Below are 21,989 nucleotides of genomic sequence, written 5' to 3'. Positions count from 1 at the left end.
GCTTAATTCACCTGCTACGCGTGATATTGTCACCCAGGTATTACAACTAAAACAGTTTGGCAAAATACAGATTGGCAAAATACAGACTGGCAAAAAAGGTCTGCCTTTAGCGATGGCTGGTCCTCGGAGAGCCCGCGCGCAACCACTAACTTCGTCGTTCTCGCCTTAAGGATCCTGTGTCAACACGTGCAAACTTATTTCGCGTCAATATTAAGTGTTCCCATCGTCGACATTCTTCAGCAAGTTTATTGAACGACCTCGCCATCGGACGGAGACCCATACCGGTGCGTGCTCAGTTCTGCTGACAAGCACAGTTTATCCGAAGGTGGCAGAAAGTAGAGTATGGTATGGCCACTACGGCTGAATAAGCGCTATCGCGGGTTACGTCGCCTACGGACAGTCGTGACTGGCGCTTCCGCCGCCTCGTCGGGACAGCCGGCGCATGTAGGCGCGCAGGCTGCGCGTCCTGTCGGAACCCTTCATGTGCGACGCGCTAGGCTGTGCGCACTTCCCGCGCCAGTCGTCGCACTCGACGTCGAACAGCGCCACGCTCAGGTTCCCGGGACGGTGCCCTCTCTCCAGGGAGCATACCTGCGGACAGGAGAGACGGCAAGGACAAGAAGGCAAAATGTTCGGCCCCAGAGAAGTGAAGAAGCAGCACGGAGAACCAATAATAATAATATATGGGGTTTTACGTGCCAAAACCACTTTCTGATTATGACGCACGCCGTAGTGGGGGACTCCGGAAATTTTGACCACCTGGGGTTCTTTAACGTGCACCTAAATCTAAGTACACGGGTGTTTTCGCATTTCGCCCCCATCGAAATGCGGCCGCCGTGGCCGGGATTCGATCCCGCGACCTCGTGCTCAGCAGCCTAACACCATAGCCACTGAGCAACCACGGCGGGTCGGAGAACCAAGAGAACAGAACGGTACGAGAGTAGGCACTGAGCGAGGAGTGAGTGAAGAACTCAGCAACAGAGAAGTGACGACCTCGGCTACAAAGGAAGTGCTTGAAGTTGCGTTCCAGCTGTACACGTCTTGTACAAGACATTTCATCCATCAGCCTTACGTTTCGGTAAGATATGCTCTCCCATTTGAGCAAACGTCACAGAAAGTTCCCTCATGAACATGTCAACCGCGTAATTTTAACGATTCATTTGGCATGTCGAGCGAAAAATCTAGACGCGTTTGTCATTACATCTATCCTTTCTTCATAGTTGCATGGTAGCTTTTTATTTCAGCATTTTCCTCGTGCTTCTTTTCCTTTTTCTCATGCGTGCAATACAAAGATGACCTTATAGTGTTTGGCTGCTTACAAGGACCCTCATTCCTTCTACGCCTTGCACACAATGTGCTAAACAAGCCATCTATAAAAGGTGGCAAGCATCGGCGTATCCAGAGCCATAGTATCACTGACGGACAGAAGCTTCGAGCTCACCTGACGATGCGTGAAAGAGAATCGCACAGCGCATGCGGTGACGACGACGCGGTCACGCATGATTGCTAATTGCTCAATCTCGGAATAGCGAGAAAGATGCGAAGTGCTAAGATAATACCGCGCGAGACACTGCAGAATGAGCCCAACGTATAATGCTATACTGCTAATTTCGGATTGAAGTTATGTTAGAGTCACTGCTGGAGTTGGGAATGGACTTATGGACGAAGAAAGGGTCGATGGCTGCACGCATTCAACGACGGCGCATATTTGCCTAACAATTTAAAGCATTCTCATCTCTGACCCCAACCAAATGTATTACTTGGAAGAACGGTTGCACATTTCGAACGTTGCCATAACGTTCACAGCATAAGAAAGACTACGTTTGCTTGCCATGAATTATTGGTGACAGCCATGTATGTTATCGTAAAGGTTTCCTTGTTACTTTCTCTCTCTCTCTATCTCTCTCTACCTCTCTTTCTCTATCTCTCTCCCTATTTACTGGAATTAACCGTTTATGGCTAAATGTACAACCCGAACCAGGCCACACCTTCCTTTCTTTCTTGCGTTTTTCTTTTGTTCGGCCGGAAGCGGTTATACCAAGTATTTTTCACAAAAGGCACGGGTTTCGTAGTCGGGGAACCATAACCGAAAAAGGGCAATTGCCAGCCTTTTCTTTAATTTCTTTTTTTTTAAATTTTCATCTCTTTACCTGCGAGAGACTTTCAGAAAGTAATTTTCGTCATTTTTTAAAGACAACATGGCACACCAGGCGAAACAAACAATAGCCATAAGAATCCACGCCCGTTGCCGGTTCAACGAAGGAAGGAGTGTCATCGGAGGAGGAATGATGCATACGAAGATGGCCGAAGAAGAGAGAGTAGCAGCTGACCAGCGTGCTCGAGGTTATTCGAGTACAAATCACGATGGAAGACAGACCTGTGCTGTAAACATGGCCGCCAATTTAAGTGCGTGCTGTTATCCGGTAGGAATGGACACGTGTTCCCTGCATTGAAAGCTGCACTCTCGGCGTGTCACTTCCAAAACAACGCTGAGGTGGAGCGGGCTGTGCGGCAATTAATTACGTCACAGGGCATCGAGTATTAACAGAGTTGTTTCTCGAAACCGATAGCACGCTACGACAAATAAGTCAGTGTCGGTGTCGACTATGTGGGCAAATGATGCAAGGTGTAGAATTCATGATGTCATGGGGGATTTTTTCTGGCAGTAAAGCTTCCACGTGAAAATAAATGACGAATCTTATTTTCGGAACGTCCCTCGTATTTGTCAAATGAATATTTAAGCCATGAATAAAAACTCTTGTGCAACTTACTCGCTATAGCATGACTCATTGTGGTCGCGTGCACGGCGCATGTTCATCTTTTCGGCGCACATCTGTCTTAGTTTTGAACGCAAACTGTGGTCTCATCGCTGCACCTTGAATGCACACCATTTTCCTCATTGAAGTCCTTCGTTTCCGGCCTTCGGACTGACACGCATTAGGCGTAGCCTCGGCAATCAGCGCAAGCCAAAAACGAAAGGGGGCTGCTTGCCTTCCATCTCATCGTGTCGGCAGTGTCGTAGGTGGCCACGAGATCCGGCTCCTTCCACGAGTAAGCCGTGTGCTGCATCTTGTCGATCGCCTGGTTTCCGTAGAAGTCCGGCCTTTCGCTGCACATCTGGCAATTTGGAGACGTGCGCACAACTTTACCATCGCAAGTATACGGCGTGAGCAGTTTTCAAGTTCTAGTGACTTTTATTTTTTATACGCCCTGTGGCAGGCAGCATAATCTTTGTCCTTGAGCTGGATTTTTCGAAGAGGTGGACATTACTAGCACGAAAATTGAAACACGTATCTTACTGATCAATAGAAATCCACTAATTACCTTCTTAATTACTTTATGTCAAGTATTGCAATTTACTAATATTGGCTGGTCAGTTTGTAACACGCATCTACTTGAAATGAATTTCCAGGCGAACGCCAGTTTCGAGATATTATTTGCCAAAGAGTGGGACGAAATGCATCGGCGTTCTAGTTCTTGCTTCAGTTCTAGCGTCTAGTTCTTGCTTCAGTGCATAACACAGCGTTTTGTTGAATAGGTGGAACAATAGTGCATTTTTAGGGCCCAGTATGTTAAAAGCCGGTGTCATTCTGGAAATTCATTCCAAGTGGACACGCCTCGCAAGATCACCGTCTTCAATTCGTGAATAGCAATATTTGCCGTAATGTAATTCAGAAATTAATTAGTGATTATTTGTTAATCCTTTTAACGTGTTTCCAGTTATCTTTCAAATAATGACCGTCTCTCTGAACAATCCAGTTCAAGGATAGAATTATGTTGTCTGCAACTGGTATTTCCTAAAGATTCCCTAAAAGTTACGATTGCTCCCCCCGGTTTTGTGGGTTTCACATAGGAATAACGAATTGCACTGGGGTATTGGGCAATTGTGTGTGCTCTCGTCCCCGTTAACTTCTGTGCCTCCATTCGTCCAGTTTTCACTGAGCACTTCTCTCTTGAAGCTTAATGGAGTGTATTTTATGGACTGATTTTGCCGGCTTAGTGATTGATTCTCTTGTACGCACCATCCTATAATGTACTATCCTAAGAAAGCTTAAGGCGGATTCCACCTGCCCGCCAAACATATTCTACAGCTAGGGTGAAAATAATGAATTCACGTGCCAGAACCACGATCTGATTGTGAGGCACGCCATAGTGGCAAGAATTCGGTATAATTTTGACCACGGGGGATTATTTACCTTGCACCTAAATCTAAGTACACGTGCTTTATTTCATTCCGCCCCCGGCAAAATGCGACCGGTGCGTGGCCGGAAGTGAACCAGCAACCTCGATCTAAGTAGCGCAGTACCAGAGCTACGAAGCTACCGCGGCGGGTACTCGGGCGGAAAAGCTTATCAATCACGCCCACGGGAAAAACACTGAACTTCTCCGTAGCCTATGCATGCAACTTCTAATGCAGAAAGGCCAACTGAATGAAAAAAAAAAACTGGTCTTTTTCAGGACACCGCGCACATAACTTTTCAGTCTTAGGTTGTCACCAACCCTAGTAAGTGTTTAACGGCATTTAAAGCTTTGCAAATGAAAAACGACCAATCGAATGCGCCACGAATTCTCTCGCTCCAAGAGGAGCAACACGATGACTCAGTATCTGGTTTTCCGCGGTGAATATGAGGAAATAACGCGCATTTTTTGCATGGGCGCGGTCCACAAAATGTTGTCCCCGCATGTTCACACAATTAAATTGATTGATTGATTGACTGATTGACTGACTGATTGATTGATTGATTGATTGATTGATTGATTGACTGATTGATTGATTGATTGATTGATTGATTGATTGATTGATTGATTGATTGATTGATTGATTGATTGATTGATTGATTCTAACTTTCCGAAGCAACACTGTGGGTTTTCATCATGACATAATAAATCTAATTGTACGAGCGTTCTTCTTGCATTTCGCCCATATCTATATGCGATTGCCGTGGTCGGTAATGATACCTAAATCTCGAGATCGCAAGACGCCACATAGCCATTGAGCCTCAGAAGCGGGCACTAGTTTCATATAGATGTCTTACAGACGTCTTATAGAGCGTTTTTTTTTTCTTCACAAGCCTTTTCGCCCGTAAAGTCTACGTAAATCCTCTACAGACATGTCGCGGATTGCTTTTGTCTCCCAGTGGCCCTTTCATTTTCACAGCCTAATGCAGACTGTTCTCTGCATATTTTACCCTGGCTTGCAATCCTCACAGTGGGAAGTCTTCCGGCACGAGGTAACTATTTAGGAATGGAGAGCGACACCACGCAGTTACGACGTCATATAAAGTCACCCAACTAGAGCGAGACATTGTCGCCACGTGCTTCACAGAGTTCCAGAATGAGTGGTCGACATTATCTTTATCACCCAAGTGCATTTACTACAACGCAGTCTCAGATGCCACGTTCGTATACAGTTCAGTGCTTTCTGTATGAATGGCGGGAACGTGGTAGAATGAAAGCAGCTCGTACATCCGTTGTGCAATTGTTGACCCTATCGGCAGCTGTTGTGAACGCTTACTCACCACCGAGGAAGTGGTCGTCATGGTGGCATTGTTGCGGCATTTGGCGCCGACGCGGAGTTCCTTTCTTGACCGGTATTGGCGCGTGCATAACGTGAACGAGACGACCAGAGGCGTACGCCACACCCACGAGAAATTTCTCACGTATGACATCGTACCAGCCTGTCGAGATAATAATAATATCAGGTTTGAATTTGTGAGAACCATCACATAGAGAGGAAAATAAACTAGCAGGAAACTGCTACCAGGAGGGGCACAATCAACGTGTGCCAGCTCCCCCCCCCAAAAAAAAAAGCAGTACATAGAGAAAGGCATAGTCATAGTAAGTGAAAAATCGGAGACAGATTGAAAAGTAGATATTCGGGTGTTTAGGCGAACATTCTCACATTTTTTGAAAGGTTGCCTGCGGCAGATATATCACCGTTCTAGTTCATGTGGTGGCGTACTTGAAGTGGCGGACACTAAACGCCCAAAAAACTGACATGCATAATCTACTAATTAACAAACTAAACTAATTTTATATCTAATTACGTGTCGGCCTATATTGTAATTTACAAATTCTAGCGGTGGAGTTCTCAGGAACGAGCTCTCAGGATGGTGCCAGTTTCGAGATACTAATTCCCAAGCTTTGCGGAGAAATGCATTGGCGTTGCAGTTACTTTTTAAACAGAACGTCGTTTTATGTATTCAAGCGCAAAAGTAACCGGAATGCCCAGCATTTCTCCGCAAAATTCGAGAATTAATATACCGAAAATGGTGTCATCCTGAGAATTCGTTCCAAGTACATCCTCCTTGCGAACTCCACGGCTAGAATTTGTATATTGCCATAATGACCATAAGGTAATTAGTTAAAATGTTAAGTAGTGAATTTTTTTATTAGTCAATTATGCATTTCAATTTCTTGTGCAAGTAGTGTCCGCCGCTTAGGTTGGGCCACCTGATCAGCTAGAACTGTGCCATCTGCCATAGGCAACCTTTCAAGATTTTTTGAAGTGTTCGCTGAAACACCCGGTATATGAAGGCATAGGGGACATAACAGTGAAGGTCGCGAGAAAGGGTTCCATGCAGAGAAGAGATACTTATAGCAGACGCAGAAATATACCGCGTTCCTCTCGGGTTTTTAGATGCAGGCGAGATGAGGTAAAATGACGAATTAATTAATAAAGCTTCGTAGCGGAGCTATATACTTCGATATCTGCGCAATAATAGTTGACACGCTATTATCATTTAAAGGTTTACTCAATAATGTGGCGTGTTATTAGATAATTTGGGGAAGTACTGCATAGCTGCCGAATCGAAGTCCGGCAATACTCAAAGCAAAAGCTTTTGATAGAAGCCCTGCATTGCACGTAGTTGACACGAGCTTCAAGTAATACGCTCTCGAGGTGTGGGACGATATGTGTATTACCGTATTCACTTAACGTTTCCGCACTGTGGAAAATTACAGTGCGATGATTTGATTGATTGATTGATTGATTGATTGATTCATTCATTCATTCATTCATTTTGATTGATTTTAACATTCTAAATAAAAAATTCGCTATAAAACGCCGTGGTGCAGCAGATTACTAATGAATAATTTTGGCCACCGTTAACTGGAAGACCAATGCACTTCACGACGCATTCTTGAGTAGCGTAAAAGCATTCGCTGATGCGTTCATACCATTCCCATAAATCGAAAATTTTTCTTCAACTTGTAAGGCGCAGGGCCGGCGATACTGCATCCGTCGGACAGCGTCAGAGCTTCCCGTTGGGTGATGTGAGTGCGAAGTACGAAGGCACTGATCGGAAAGGACCTGTCGGCAGAGGAGGTGTTAAGTCTGAGCAAATTTGCCGAAATCAAACACTCGGGACACGCTGCTGTCTCTTGTGGAACGTTCGTGGAAAGTACGGTGCAAATGCCTGCCACAATTGCACAGGCACCCGCCCCAATAACGTTAGCAAGCAAACGCAAAAGTTCTAAAAGAGGTGTTCGAATAGCGAAATCGCTGAATCGAACACGAATAACGCACCCGACGTGGCGTTCGAGGGCCTTGAACAACTCCTTGTTCGTGGACATGCGGAGATGCGTGCCCAGGATGACGTACGCCTTGCGGTGCCTCTTCGCCGCCATTTTCGGCACCGCCCGGCGGATATTCTCCTGAATGCTTCTGAACTTCTACAACAAGAAAGAAAAATGCACAATACAGTTACAATTTTTAAGCATGGTGCTTTCACTTGACGGTGATATAGGCGCCCGCCCATCTTTAGGTGGTGGTGGTGATTATTATTATTATTATTATTATTATTATTATTATTATTATTATTATTATTATTATTATTATTATTATTATTATTATTATTATTATTATTATTATTATTATGGTGATGATGATGATGTGTGGCGTTCAATAGCGCAAGGGCCAGGTCTGGCCAAAGAGCGCCAAGCAAGTGACTTGAGAATGGGGTGACGAAACTTCGTCCGTGGGAAATGAAATAACGCAATAAACACGGGAAACAAGAAAGATGCTCCAACAAGTTCATTTTCTTCCTTCTAGCTTGTCCAGCCTAGAACGCCACGCGTGGCTCAATCAGTAACATCATTCAGGGCCTGGTATTAAAATTACCATAAAGAGCTATTTATCTCAGTAGTAACCTACTTGCAGATGAAAAGGGTTTCGAACTTATTGAAAAAAAAATGCACACGTATAAAAGTCATCACAGGAAGCTGTGGGCCCTGTGTAAGAAAAGTGAACGCTTACACAAGTAATTAAGTCTGAGGACGAAAAACGTTTCCGGTAATTAATATCTTGCGTAGCATATTGTCGCAGCAGCCTAAAGTAGAACGTTAACTCGTCTGACTGTGAAATACAAGTCTCAGTTGCAAGCAGATCAAGTTGAATGCATCTGACACCAACAGTGTACCTCAAGCACTCCGAAGGCTTTGCCCACAACGCCGTCAGGGGGCGTGGTGTCCTCGGGCTTGATTCGCAGGTCAAGGATGGCGTAGTGGTAGATGTTCTTGTGCATCCAATAGTTCCTCATCTTGTTCTGAACTCTTTTTCGTATAAGGTCGTCCATAACTTTAGGCACTTTTCTGAAACAAGCACACAAAAGTTTTTATGCGAAGCATATTACGAGGGCTCAACCCAGCTCCTCAGGCGCGGCGGTGACCATGAAATCACGTGACACCGTGACGTCACGACAGAGGAGAAGTGGCTTTGGCTCAACTCTTGCAAGACGGGCTGGGTGGGAATCGAACCAGGGTCTCCGGAGTGTGGGACGGAGACGCTACCACTGAGCCACGAGTACGATGCTTCAAAGCGGTACAAAAGCGCCTCTAGTGAATGCGGTGTTGCCTTAGAAACGAGCTGTTTCTAAGGCTCAGGCGTGCGACGCTTGCTCAGGCGCACATTTCGTTGCCGCGCCGAACGCTGCGTTGCTCGACGCTCACCGCGTCCAATGCGGGGCGCGTAGTCGCTGGCGGGTCGACGGGAACGCTGTCGCGTTCCACTCTTGAAGGCGAAGCAGGGTAACGCATGAGTTGTTTCTTCGTCTAGCCGAACCAAATATAGCCAAGGAACAGCAGTTCACCAGGCTAAACAGTGGTTCAACAACTAAAATAAAGGCTAGTATGCTTCGCATCCTGGGCTTAACCTTAGCTAAGCCACAGCCATTTTTTTTCCATGTAATATCCACTTCGTTGATGAGGAGTGGGGCTATGGTTTACCTTTTTTTTTGGTGCAGCATAGAATAAAGAGGCATTTACAATAGCTAATTTAGGAAAGCCGTGCCTGTGGTCAAACCATTATCCCACACTTTGCAACACGTCTGTTGGTTGAGTCTCGTGGTATCACAAGTTATGTGTCGAGAACGATAGAAACATTCAGCGCTGCGCTTGTGATTGTTAGCCGTTGATCTAGCTATACGAGGGGCTACATGTTGACGTAGCACTAAGAGCGCCCTCGCAGTTATCAGGCGTTTCACAACGCCGGCGTATCAGGCACACACGTGGGGCTCTTCAAGTGGAGTTTCTACACTGGCCTGGTGAGGAGCGCCGACAAATAGGTAGGAGGGGACGTGCATCGATCGTACACAAGTCGCATGCGGCGTAAGACCGTTGGGATTCGTAGTTTCAGATTGACCTGTTTGCTCAGACACCCTGAGTGCAGCGTGTTGTGGCATATGCACATAACTGTAAAGCAGGAACGCCAGTGTTTGTGAGAACTACGATCATGACGGCAGCGGAAGGAGGAAACGCTGCCATCTACGCCAGGGCCGTGACAGCACGTTGACGGCGACGGCGCCAACGGCAACAGCGCACCTCGATTACCCGTACAATTGCAGTGATATAAATGTAACGATCGATCCCGCAAGTTCGTGTGAATCGGTGATAAGCGAAGTGGTCGAATGCTTACTGAAATGTGTTCACCTCAACTTATTCCCTTTTACTCAGCGTTGCTTGTTTAATGCGCACACTGGTCATGTGTTGTTCCCTTCAATCCCTTTATCCACATTTGGCCGGCTTCTTCTATTTTCTATTGCCGACCTCTTTGCTTCTCGCCTTTTGTTCTCTTTGATTATTCGAGCATCCACCCAGTGGTACACACCCATTTTAGGCGTAGAATTTCTAACTATATTAGCCAGAGGGAAATCTGGCACTGCTGCGCTGTGGTATGCGTGGAAATACCGGTATATTGTGCTTTCGGATTGGCATCATTCTCGGAGAGCCAGGACGCCTTGAAGACGCGCCTGGCTAGCACCGTTCCTTCTGTCACAATGATTCGTTTCCTACTGAAACAGCACATAAAAAGCTTTTTTAGCTTTGTTATTTCACAAAAACTTGTTTTGTTTCATTAGGAGCACTTGTTATTGCATGTACAATTTTATCAAACGTAAAAAGGATCGGCGGATCGTTAAAGTTGAAAGACAGACGACAAGATTCGCGCTCGCTTTGGAACAGCTTGTCATCTGTTATTGCTTTTCTTCGTTTATTTCTGCATTGTAGGGGAGCAAACTTCATTGAAAGATGGAATATGGGTGAATGGAAACCATTTATGTAGACTTTACTTTAAGAACGCATTATTTTTTTAGCTATATCCACATTTTAAACCAAGCCTTGTACAATATCAGACAATGCAAGCCTCTCACACCCATATACCTATGCAGGAAGGAAAACGTAAGGAGGGAGCAATCACGCAACGCGATTGAAGCCAAACCTGGTGGCCCAACACGTTATTGCACGTCAAAGTGCGCGATTGGCTTTAGTGTTCCCGCTCTTCAGGCAGAGCCACGGAAGGGCAGCCGAACAAACGCGCACCGAACAGAAACTACTGGCATAGCTTTTGGCAACCAAACGTCTCAGCAAATCTCGATTCTCGCTCCGTGATATCGACGCAAGAGGTCACGAGCTGGGCCACCACTTGGCAAATGTATGGACTTCATGGAGGGTTCGCTTACCGAAGCAGGCTGCGTGACGTAGTGCTCTCCCCTAAGGTTTTCCATCCTCTATGCATATACTGTCATTCCCATGACAGCACAGAGCACTTTGGAATTCTAAACTCGCATATACGGTGGTGCCAGATTTCCTTCTAGGTAATATAGTGAGATATTCTATGATTTTAGGCGTTCGGCCAAGGATGTTCAGACACACCCCAGTGTCACATTCCCGCATCCACGTACCCAGTTGTTCAAGATGTGCAATCGGCAAGACACCAGCAAAAGACAGCAGCCAAAACTCGCGAAGTGGGAAGAAAAGGCCGAGAGAGCCTCGCCTTAAAGTGTGTGAAATGCTCATAAATACAACGTAAATAATTCGGATTAAGCATGACTGCAATAATTTCCAATCAAAAATTGGATATAATTTATGTGCTGCTTTTTAAAACTACTTTGTGGCTTCTATAAGCAGAGATATACCTGCAGTTCAGACAAATAGTATATAAAAAAGAATAAAAGAAGCTTGTGCCACTGTTACGGCTGAAACGAAAGAGCCCTAACTGCATATTACGTCTAGGCTATCGAACCAACGTTTTAGGGTAAGGTTAGAGATGGGTACTTGAAAAAAAATGTGCGTGGCTCTGCTGTCGGAAACATGGGAGACCAGTGGAGCCGGGGTAATGCCACTAAAGTAGTGCCAAACCGCACACAAGACACACGAGCGCCTGCAATGGCATCCGTGATTCGATTGCCAACTCCGTCGAAGACGCCGCGGTTGTCTCCACTCTGTATGGAGTGGCGGGTGAGGAGGACATCGAGACACCCCGTAAATATGAAACGGAGCCGCCGGAGAAGAACGCCCTAAACGCGCATGGGCAGGCACGCAAAGTGATACGCTAACAGCTCCAGCCAATGGCCTTGCCCGCTCTTCATTGCTTTCGCGCGCAAGGACGTTCGTTCCGAACGGCTCCGTGACAATGTGGCGAAACACGCGTACTTGAGAGGGACGTGGATGCCGTAGGTAGTCTTGACCGCTTTGGCGGCCTTGTCGAGAACCTGCTGCGTGGCCCTGTCACCGTCGTTGAGGAAGGTGTCGCCGCCCTTGGGCAGCGCGTAGAAGGGCACCAGGGCCACGTCACACAGGCCGTCGAGCCACATCGGGCCGTACTCCTGGGTCCGACCACCCAGCACGCACAACAGTGACCGGCTGGGTAGCAGCGGGGGTGAGTGACCGGTCTTGCGCCCGGTGGGGTTCGTCCTTGACCCTGCGACGACCCCGCGCACAAGCGTGTGGCACAGCAAAGGTATTGATTATGCTGGCTCTATGCTCAGTGCTCGCCAATCACATACCCGTCGCGGTAGCTTATAGTGCGTATATGCCGTGTTGCTCCGCCGAGCTCGTTATGCGTTCGATCAATCGATCGATCGATCGATCAATCAATTAGTCGATCAATCATTCAATCAATTTTATATGTTTCTGAAAGTTCTGAATAAAAGTGAAATGCATAATCGGCTAATTAGCAAACAATCGCTAATTAAGCTTTTGACTATTTACCTTATGGCACCATACTGCAATTTACTCATTCTTGCGGGTGAGACTACAAAGCATATCCACTTGAAAAGAATTCTGTGGAATTTACGAGATGTACGCGGTACTTCTTGCGCTAAAAATGTACTGTCGTTCCAAGTCAGAAGGAAGAAGTGGTTTTATTTAGGCATAAAATGAATTGCCAAAATTTGTGTATACAGGAGGAGGTCCCCTAGTCAGAGACTGTGAGACCTGTGGGACTGGTCCAAGTGGATATGCCTTGAGAAATCCCCGGCCACAATTTGTAAATTGAAGTATGGGCTTCTTATGAAATGATCAATGGATGTCGGGCCGCTCGGTTACCTTTCTTCTCATTCATAAAATTGAAATATGTGTCATAAGGTAATTACTCAAAGACTGAATAAGTGATTGGTTGTTAAATATTCAATTATGCGTTTCAATTTTGTTTTTGTGCATATTATATCTGCCTCCGCCTCCTCGAGTTGAGCAGCTCATGTACTAGAATTGTGCGATCTGCCACATATATATATATATATATATATATATATATATATATATATATATATATATATATATATATATATATATATATATATATATATATATATATACTCTCGGGATGAGTTTCGATTTCAGTGCAGCAAGGCCAGCAACACGTGAACACGCAAGCCAACCAATTTTTAGCACGGCGTATAGAAACTTGGTAACTTTTGACATAATTAAGCATCGATTAATTTGCAGGGCACCACTCAAATACTTTCCAGGGTGTTTTCTTTCTTTCTTTCTTTCTTTCTTTCTTTCTTTCTTTAGATCATACAGAGCTTTAAAATTCGCCTGTGGCCGATAGTGTAATTGCAGTCCTTGAGCTGGATTACTCGAAGCGACAGACATTACACGCCCCAAACATTCATATGCGTGATCGACTAACGTTTTAAAAAGATTATATTACTACTTACTTTCCTATTGGTAATTTTGCGGCCTATACTGCAGTGTAGGAATTGTATACCCGGTGAGTTTGCAAGACGTATCCTAATCCCGGCCACGGCGGCCGCATTTCGATGGCGGCGAAATGCGAAAACACCCGTGTACTTCGATTTAGGTGCACGTTAAAGAACCGCAGGTGGTCGAAATTTCCGGAGTCCTCCACTACGGCGTGCCTCATAATCAGAAAGTGGTTTTGGCACGTAAAACCCCATAATTAATAATTACTTAATTAATTAAGGCGTATCCAATCAAAACGAACTCTGAGGATTGCACGGGATTTGACAGATGTGCCATGAAACTCGCGGTGAAAATGCACTGTATTGTTCCACCTGCACTTTTTAACAAATCACCGTTTTGTTCACTGAAACACAAAAGTAACTGGTACGCTCATGTAGCACTTCGTTGTACACTTTGGGAATAAACATCCTGAAATTGGTGGCACCCTGAAACTTCGTTTAAGGTGGATACGACTTTCAAACTCATAGGGTACAATTCGTAAGTTGCAATATGTGCCGTGTAGTAAGTAATAAAAAGTTAATTAGTGAATCTGTTAATTATTCAGTTATGCATTTTCATTTCTCCTACAAATAATGTCTACACCTTTGAGTAATTCATTTCAAGGACTAGAATTGTGCTATCTGACACAGGCGTTTTTTGAAAGTTCTGTGATGTATGTATGTATGTGTGCACGTATGTATGTATGTGTGCACGTATGTATGTATGTATGTATGTATGTATGTATGTATGTATGTATGTATGTATGTATGTATGTATGTATGTATGTATGTATGTATGTATGTATGTATGTATGTATGTATGTATGTATGTATGTATGTATGTATGTATGTATGTATGTATGTATGTATGTATGTATGTATGTATGTATGTATGTATGTATGTATGTATGTATGTATGTATGTATGTATGTATGTATGTATGTATGTATGTATGTATGTATGTATGTATGTATGCATGCACAAGCACCCGGTATTATAGACACCCTGCAGAAAATGGACGCAGCGCACACGAGTGCAGGTGCGCAATTACCTGGCGGCTTCAATAGCACCCCCGTCCCGTGGTCGTGCCCCTCGGACTCGTTTACGGCGCGTCCGATGATGTGCGGAACCTTTTTGGTGGAGACCACGCCCTCGTACTCTTCTGTGGCCTCCAGACGGGCGGCGTTTCCGACGTTGGCTGTGAAATAGGCGCATGCGCAACAAGAGCTTGTGAACGTGGTCTTGTGAACCTGGACGCACCGGTAATCGTGGCAAGCACACACAAAGTAAAAGAAGTTTACATTAAAGAAAAAAAGAGGAAAAAGAAGCGGCATTTCGAAGATGCCACCCGAGCTTATGCAAACACATGAAGTATTCTATGTGCTTTTTGAAGGTTCCTAATCCTTTCAATTTGCTATAAAATATTCCTAAAGGGAACTCTGATGCTGAGAGCGTTCAGCTCATGTTGCCATGCGCTCTGTACAAGCGTGAGGTAAAATTTATATGACGATCGGGACAAGGACGACAAGAGGCAAGATATATACCAACTGCTTTATCACTGCCTTCTCTATCTTCCTCGAGCGGGACTCGAGATCAAGCTGGCAAGAATAGTCAGGTAAACTGGAACCATGAACCTTGAGATGGTAACTTATTGGCTGAATATTGGCTGTTTTTAATTTTCCTAATTATCCTAATTTTTTTCAATTTTATTCTTATTTTTAAGCCGTAGGCATCTGCACACGCCTATTGAACCGCATCCCACGTGTGGTCTGTTTCCAGTTTGCGCCTGGTCGCCTTTGTCTGGTGGGTCCTATCCCGTTGCAAGTTTTACTCGTTTGTGTTCGGCGCATTAAAAGATGAACGAGTTTCTCGCTTTACTCAACGTCTGTTCCCTCAGCTACATAGAAAGCCAATTGGCACGCATTAACGTGCTTCCTGTATACACATCCATTCCTTATACCGTTTACGGATGTAAGGGTGTGATTTACAGACCGATTTACGCCCTCAAGGACCCTTAAGGGTTATTTAGGGTTAAAGGAGTCCTTGGAAAGACGTAGTGTCGGGCGTCAGTGGTGGCTGCGCCCGAGCCTAACAGGTGCTGTCCAAAACTCGACGTCTATGACGTCGTTTCCGGATCCCGCAATCGCATCCGGCGCATTCAACCTACGATTCGATTAAAATATTAATTAGAAAGGATGGCCTGTGGCCTAAGATGGTGGCGAGGGATCGGGTGAAAGGAAGGATTGCCTGCCTCCTTAGCGAAGGACAGCAAAGCGTTAATTCTTCCGGTGGCGCATCCTTGCGATTCAAAAGCTTTTGCAGCTTTTTAAGGTTGGCGCCGCTGTACGGGCCGTGTGTTTGGACATCACCTATTGCCTGACGTCATGCTCCCTCTAGCTTTTATCCTGTCTCCGTACCAGCACCCATGCGCTCATGTCATGGCGTCATTACAGGAAAGCTAAATCAAATTAAGCACGTTATTGTCTTTCTCTCTCTTGAAAGTTGCGTATTGTGGCTGGCTCCTTTCCTCCAATCCCCCGCATGGTCAACGTATTTCAAGATCCGTTACCGTTGACGAACATGAACAGGTTGGATCCGATGAGAAAGAACACCAGAAGGCCGGCGATGGTGAAGAACAGTGGGGGTGTGCAGCTGCGGTTAAGAACAGATGCGCACATTAGGAAGAATTTGCCAGTATCAGCGCAAAACGTTGTCTTAGCCAATATTAATTTCACCTTCTAGCTCTTCTTTCATCGTGTGTTGGGTTTGTTAGCCTTAATTTTCTAAAAGTCTTGTCTCCAAGATTGCTGCGACGACGGCGAGCTGTCGGCTGAGCGCCTTTGACGTGTAGCGCCTCTAAGTAACCGAATAGATAGAGGCCTCCGAGATCTCCGTTGTGGAGCGACGCGCCGTACCGTAGCTCTCCGAGGCGATGTCTCTTCTTGACAATACGAGAGGCAAAATTTTTACATACCTTTGCACGAAATATGATATCGTCGTAAGATACTGTGCGTGGGTTTCTGGTGGTATCGTAGGATTTATTTGAACAGCACACCACGTTAAACTGCAATGAACACGGCACCTGTTTGCACCTTTAGTGATTTGATTTCGCTATGAGAGGTTATGAGAAGCTGGAAAATAAAAGTAACACGTGTACTTACAATTTCACTGTGTAAGGGAAGGGCCACATGCATACACTGTTACTGTGAATCCGTCACTGCGCGACGCTTTAACACCGCCCTGATCTAGTATGCATGCCTACCTTTCTCGTCGGTTACGATTATGGATGCCTGTGACGTATACTCGCCCTCTGAAAAAAAATGAAAATCGAATTACGGCAGGTACGTTAGAGCGACCTCGTCCTGTGCTTTAGAATTCACATTCGTAAAGCCGCTCAGGCGCTGTCTGATTGTGTTTTTTTTTCCTTTAGAACAAACTTTATTTTAGAGGTTCTTAGCGTAGCGCACGTGAAACTTTTCCAGAAGAGTTGTAAGGCAACGCTGACATATAACTTTGCCGCTATTGTCCTAATTTTGGGAAGACAAATAAAAAAAAGATTATTTTTATTTACTGGCACCTGGTAAACGGTTCTTTATGTAGTAAGTTTGGAGGCAGTTACATATTAAGGCACCCGTTCTCCAGAAGTTCTGAGATATTCGCACTGAATTCGAGGCATTCATGATCTAGTTTCAACTCCAAATACAAATATTATCGTAACTGACCGCGCCCGAAGCGTCAGAAAGGCAACCCCACTCTTACGTCACACCTAAGCGCCCTGCGACGAAGTGCGGAAAGAAGTTCGAATGACAACACGGTACGGAAACTAGTGATAAGCGGATCGCTCGTGCTTGCAAAATGACTTACCATTGTGCCTGGCTAGCATCAACCGTGACGTGCCACGATTGAAACTTCGTCGCGCACTTTGTCGCGCACTTCGTCACGGAGTGTTTCCCTGTCAAATAATAGCGGGGCTGCCTTTATAGCGCTCCAGACGCACTCGATTCCGATATTGCCTGCACTAACCGTTAAAATTTCACCATGATTATCTCAAGCTAAGTGCGATTTCCAGGAATGAAAAAAAAATTAATTGGGGTGCTAAAACATGATGGTATTCGAATTAGCCCCAATGATTTAACAAATAGAGTAATTACTGACTTTTAATAAGGGCGTGAATTAACGAGCTAGTTAATTCGCTTTATGAAATTATTACGCCAGTAGCGTCAAACTATGCCCGCCTTAGCTTAAATCTCTTATGCGATGACGCAATGTGCGCTACACTCACATACTTTTTAGTTTGACACCTGCATAGATTTAAAAATAAAACTACATATGCGGTGCTCGTTAACTCTCTATATTCTTTGTATAAAGGTCGAATTATACGGACATATATAGTGTAGCTGCTCTTCGTTCACCGTTTATGCAGCCGGTTTATGTATTGGACGTTACGTATGTATATGAATCTAGATTTATTACCGACTTGAGACATGATTAACTAGCCCAAAAAAGGACATCGGACGACAGCGAGGAGCGCACACGACAGAACGCCAAACTTCAACAAAATTTTTACGGCAGAGAAACGTAGGATGCATGGGACGCGCAGAATCTCGACGCAAGTTAGCAACATTCCTTTTTCCCTTCCCCCTCTACCACAGGAGCCATCGCAACAAATACATGGACAGGCTACTTTCCAGATAGGAACGCACCTCCTTGGCGTTAGCCAAGAACAGGGTGCTTACACCCGCTCTTTTGGTACGAAACGCTTGACCTGCCTCTGCAGCCACTGGAGCACGCGAGTGCTTTGAAACTGCGTGGTGTAACCTTTCTGATCTCATCACATTCGGCAATGATGGCCACTAGCCGATATTGCACTGATAGCTGCCCTATGCTCCCTCAAGCGATCGTTTAAACTTCGACCCGTTCGACCAATATAGCACTTGGCGTACCTTAGCGGCTGGTGGCCATCGTTGCCGTAGGTGATCGAGCACCGTGCAGTTTCAACGTACACGCGTGCTGTGGCTGCTCCAGAGGCAGGTCGATATATATATATATATATATAGCACACTACGGAGTCCACCGCTACGACCTCACGACCATAGTATATACATGACTGAAAGATGCGCGTGTTTTCAACAGGATCAAATGTCTGTCGCAGCAATTTTGCCCCATATACATAGAGCAGGGATTCCAAGGAAGAACCCTCAGAACAACATTCCATCCAGGTAGTTCGTATAAGTTGGGTCACACCAACTATAAGAAGAAAAAGCTTTCGAGTTCAGCTGCTCGCTGCTGCAAATTCGCTTGCCGTGAATCATGGGCACAACCCAGCCATGAATGAAAAAAAAGAAAGAAAGTTACAGCTAATACTGCGACGACGTAAACCGGAGCTTGGGAGCACAGTGACGACGTTCTGCCAACATAACTCACCTTCCTCTGCGGCCGTGATCGCAGGCTCCATCATGGCGGTCTGTTCGTTATCAGCATCTGAAGATACGAACGTATGGGGATGTCGAGAACACATCAGGCGCGTTCTTAGAACGATAAAAGTTGAGAACGAGAAAGTTGGTAGTAGAGGAGGGGGGAGGGTCCTGTCATTGAAAAGCAGGGTTGAAGAACCGACACAAGTTTAGAACAAAATGAAGTAGAAAGGTTGTTGGTGTCATCCTTTCTGTTCTTACTTGTCTCGGTGTTTGCACGCCTTCCTTTCAGCAACGTGAGGCGTGTGTGTTGTCAAAACATGTTTGACCAAATGCGATCCCGTATACTTATATCAACCGGTCTTAAATACTTATTATCTTACGAACGGTCTTTTCTCAACTAACATGGGAAAGGCGTCGGCGCTCCCTGCCTAATACGATACTAATGTCTAACGCACTCTATAGATAGTCGGCGAAATACGCGATAGCCTTAGCTACGCGCGAATAACGCTGGTTAAGTAAAGGAAGCGAAACAACGGCAGTCTAAATAACCAACGCGACATGTGCCGTTCCCACTGGCTTTTTTACTAGCGTGCCTAACAGCCAACCTCGCCAGGCCTCGCTGTCAGGTCGTTCTGGAACTCTGCAACATCATTCGCGGAAACCCGAGGTAATCGCAACGCGAATAATACCTGTAAATGTGGCAATTCGCTCGGTTCTTTCTTAACTTCCTCGCTAACATGGCAGTTAACTGTTCGGCCCGTCATTTCTAGAAAAAAAAAATGATTCTCCGCAAGCCGTTGGAGACCGCACGCGGGGAGCTCCTTGGGCCGAAACCGTAGGCGACGCGCAAGTCGTCTACGGGCCAAGGAGCTCCCCGCGTGCGGTCTCCAACGGCTTAGACCCCTCAGGACCTCAACAAAGTTCTTGACTGACTGACTGATTCTCCGCGCTTACCCATAGCTGGCACCGGATGATCCGTAACGGCTGAAGACCCGAGAGCAAACTTCTTCTTCTTCTAATTAATGTAGCGCTCGTGACGAGAGCCGACTTTTCCACGTCATCGACTTTCTTTAATGGGAATATTTTTCTCAAAAAATTGAAAGGAAGCGCATTCTTTTGAAACACGAATACGTTATATGCGGATGTGTCAAAGGCGTGTTTTAACGTCGATGACACCACACCTGACTTCGGCAAAAATCGGAGCCATCCACGCTTGTAATAATACTTTGGTGCAAAGAAATACTCCCTTTTCACATGCTGCATATCATGTGGCGTCGTATATTCATCATTGTAATGCCGAACGTTATATATATATATATATATATCATAGCATCATATATATATCATATATATATATATCATATATATAAGCATCATATATATATATGTATATATATATATATATATATATATATATATATATATATATATATATATATATATATATATATATATATATATATATATATATGATGCTTAACATAGCATATATGCGACGCTGTGTTTCCCGTTTCCTAATATTGCTTAAAGCGCGGGAACATTAACGCGGAACCCATAGCAGTGTTTTTGATATGCTGTAGTGAGTACTTAGATGTTATTACTTGAATAAACCAATTACTAATTCATAATTTGTTATATACTAATTAAGTTTTAGCACAACCTATATTTCAATTATATCTTTTTCTATACAAATGTACTCGCTATCACCAGAAATAAAGGTGCACAATTTGCTCCAATATTATTTTACGTGGAACTGTGTTTTATCATTAGGGGGTCAACCGCGCGCTACAGGACAGTCTTCCGCGCTTACTCCTGTTCTGCCTGAACCACAAGTAACTATCCTATGTCGCGAATTTTTCACTCTATGCCTCAACCGACTTCTCGCGTACTTGTAAATTTTCTAATCTTATCTGTCCATCTAATCATCTTCAATCCTCGACTCTGTTTTCCTCCACCTCCACCCGCATTCTGTTGAACTGATTCGTGACCACTTATTGGCTGAACACAATGAGGATGATGCTGATGAACCTCATTGTAACAATGGCACGTACATACATCATTGGATGCCTCAATAAAGCGGGTGGCAAGGGCCAACATAAAACAAGACTTCACGGAGAGGGCGAAACTTGAAATCGACGACCTGCCCAACTTTCTCTTAATCTGCGATTGCTTTCTGGCCTGGATCATGCCGCTGCGTTACCATCTCCTAATGTTACACGCGTCTATCAGTTTCCGTTCTAACGCCCGCTGCATAGCCTGTGGCGTCCTTTCAAGTTTATGTTTTTTATCTTCCAACCTTCCACGTTTGTGCCTTACAGGTTAGCTTTAAATTGTTGCAGCGCACGCACAAGTACACGGACACAGAAGGTATGCATTGGTCAACACACAGCGAGCACGCATCGCCAAGACTCACGGGACGTGGCGCTCTGCTGCGGAGAGTGAGGCTATGAGCTCCTAGAATTAATAAATCAATCAATCAACCATCAATCAAGTAAACAATCAACCAATCATCAATCATTCAAGTAAGCAATCAAACAATCAATCAGTTTTGTCTGTCCCGACCAATTTACTGATCGATTGGCGATCTTGAACGTCCAGAAGCATCACCTGGAGCTACTTAAAACGCAGAAAAACCCAACTCAAAGAGCTGAGAACGGGAAGATTAACTTCTTGGTGGTGACCATGGGTGCCACGAAATATGATACGCCACCATGGCACGGTTTCTCTTCTTTAGTTGGTTTTGTCAGTGGCAATTTACGCAAGGCAAGTTTCTTTTGTTTGTTTTTGTTTTTTATGCCTGAGCTTCCTTTGCATACACTGCACCTGAAACAATAAATAAAGTTCATTTCACCTTCACCTGAAACGATGAATTTGGCTACAGCACCTCGAATACATTGTTCTCCTTGGATACAATGCAGAACGAGAGGAACTACAAAATAGGGCTTTTCCGCACAACTTCTCCCACTTCGGCAAAGCCAGCTTTACGAAAACAGATTGCGAAAGAACTTTTGAAACCGGCGCAAAGGAACAGGGCGATATGACGTACAGAACAGTGCAATAATCAGGGATGTGGGGGAGGGCACACTGGGCACGTGCCTTCCACCCCGCAACT

General features: G+C 45.0%; 1 protein-coding gene across 4 annotated transcripts; it reads right to left on the bottom strand.

Moving 5' to 3' along the window:
• Positions 1–226: 226 nt before the first annotated feature.
• Positions 227–19,912, bottom strand: LOC135897457 (uncharacterized). Of its 4 annotated transcripts, none has more exons than XM_065426070.2 (13): positions 19,832–19,912; positions 18,885–18,941; positions 16,723–16,770; positions 16,196–16,628; positions 16,030–16,112; positions 14,512–14,658; positions 11,929–12,196; positions 8,421–8,592; positions 7,529–7,674; positions 7,180–7,312; positions 5,520–5,678; positions 2,992–3,117; positions 227–591 (listed from the first exon to the last, which is right to left on the bottom strand). In XM_065426070.2, the coding sequence occupies exons 5-13, from the start codon at positions 16,040–16,042 to the stop codon at positions 391–393; spliced, it is 1,365 nt and encodes a 454-aa protein (XP_065282142.1). In that variant the 5' UTR covers positions 16,043–16,112; positions 16,196–16,628; positions 16,723–16,770; positions 18,885–18,941; positions 19,832–19,912; the 3' UTR covers positions 227–390. The 4 variants fall into 4 exon arrangements, with proteins under 4 accessions (XP_065282142.1, XP_065282143.1, XP_065282140.1 ...); XM_065426071.2 differs by having other exon boundaries at positions 16,435–16,628; XM_065426068.2 differs by having other exon boundaries at positions 16,030–16,628.
• Between the last annotated feature and the right edge of the window lie 2,077 nt (positions 19,913–21,989).

This window comes from Dermacentor albipictus, chromosome 2 (genome assembly GCF_038994185.2).
Source record: "Dermacentor albipictus isolate Rhodes 1998 colony chromosome 2, USDA_Dalb.pri_finalv2, whole genome shotgun sequence".
In the NCBI taxonomy this organism is placed as follows: Eukaryota; Metazoa; Arthropoda; class Arachnida; order Ixodida; family Ixodidae; genus Dermacentor; species Dermacentor albipictus.
This window is presented reverse-complemented; position numbering and strand designations above follow the sequence as displayed.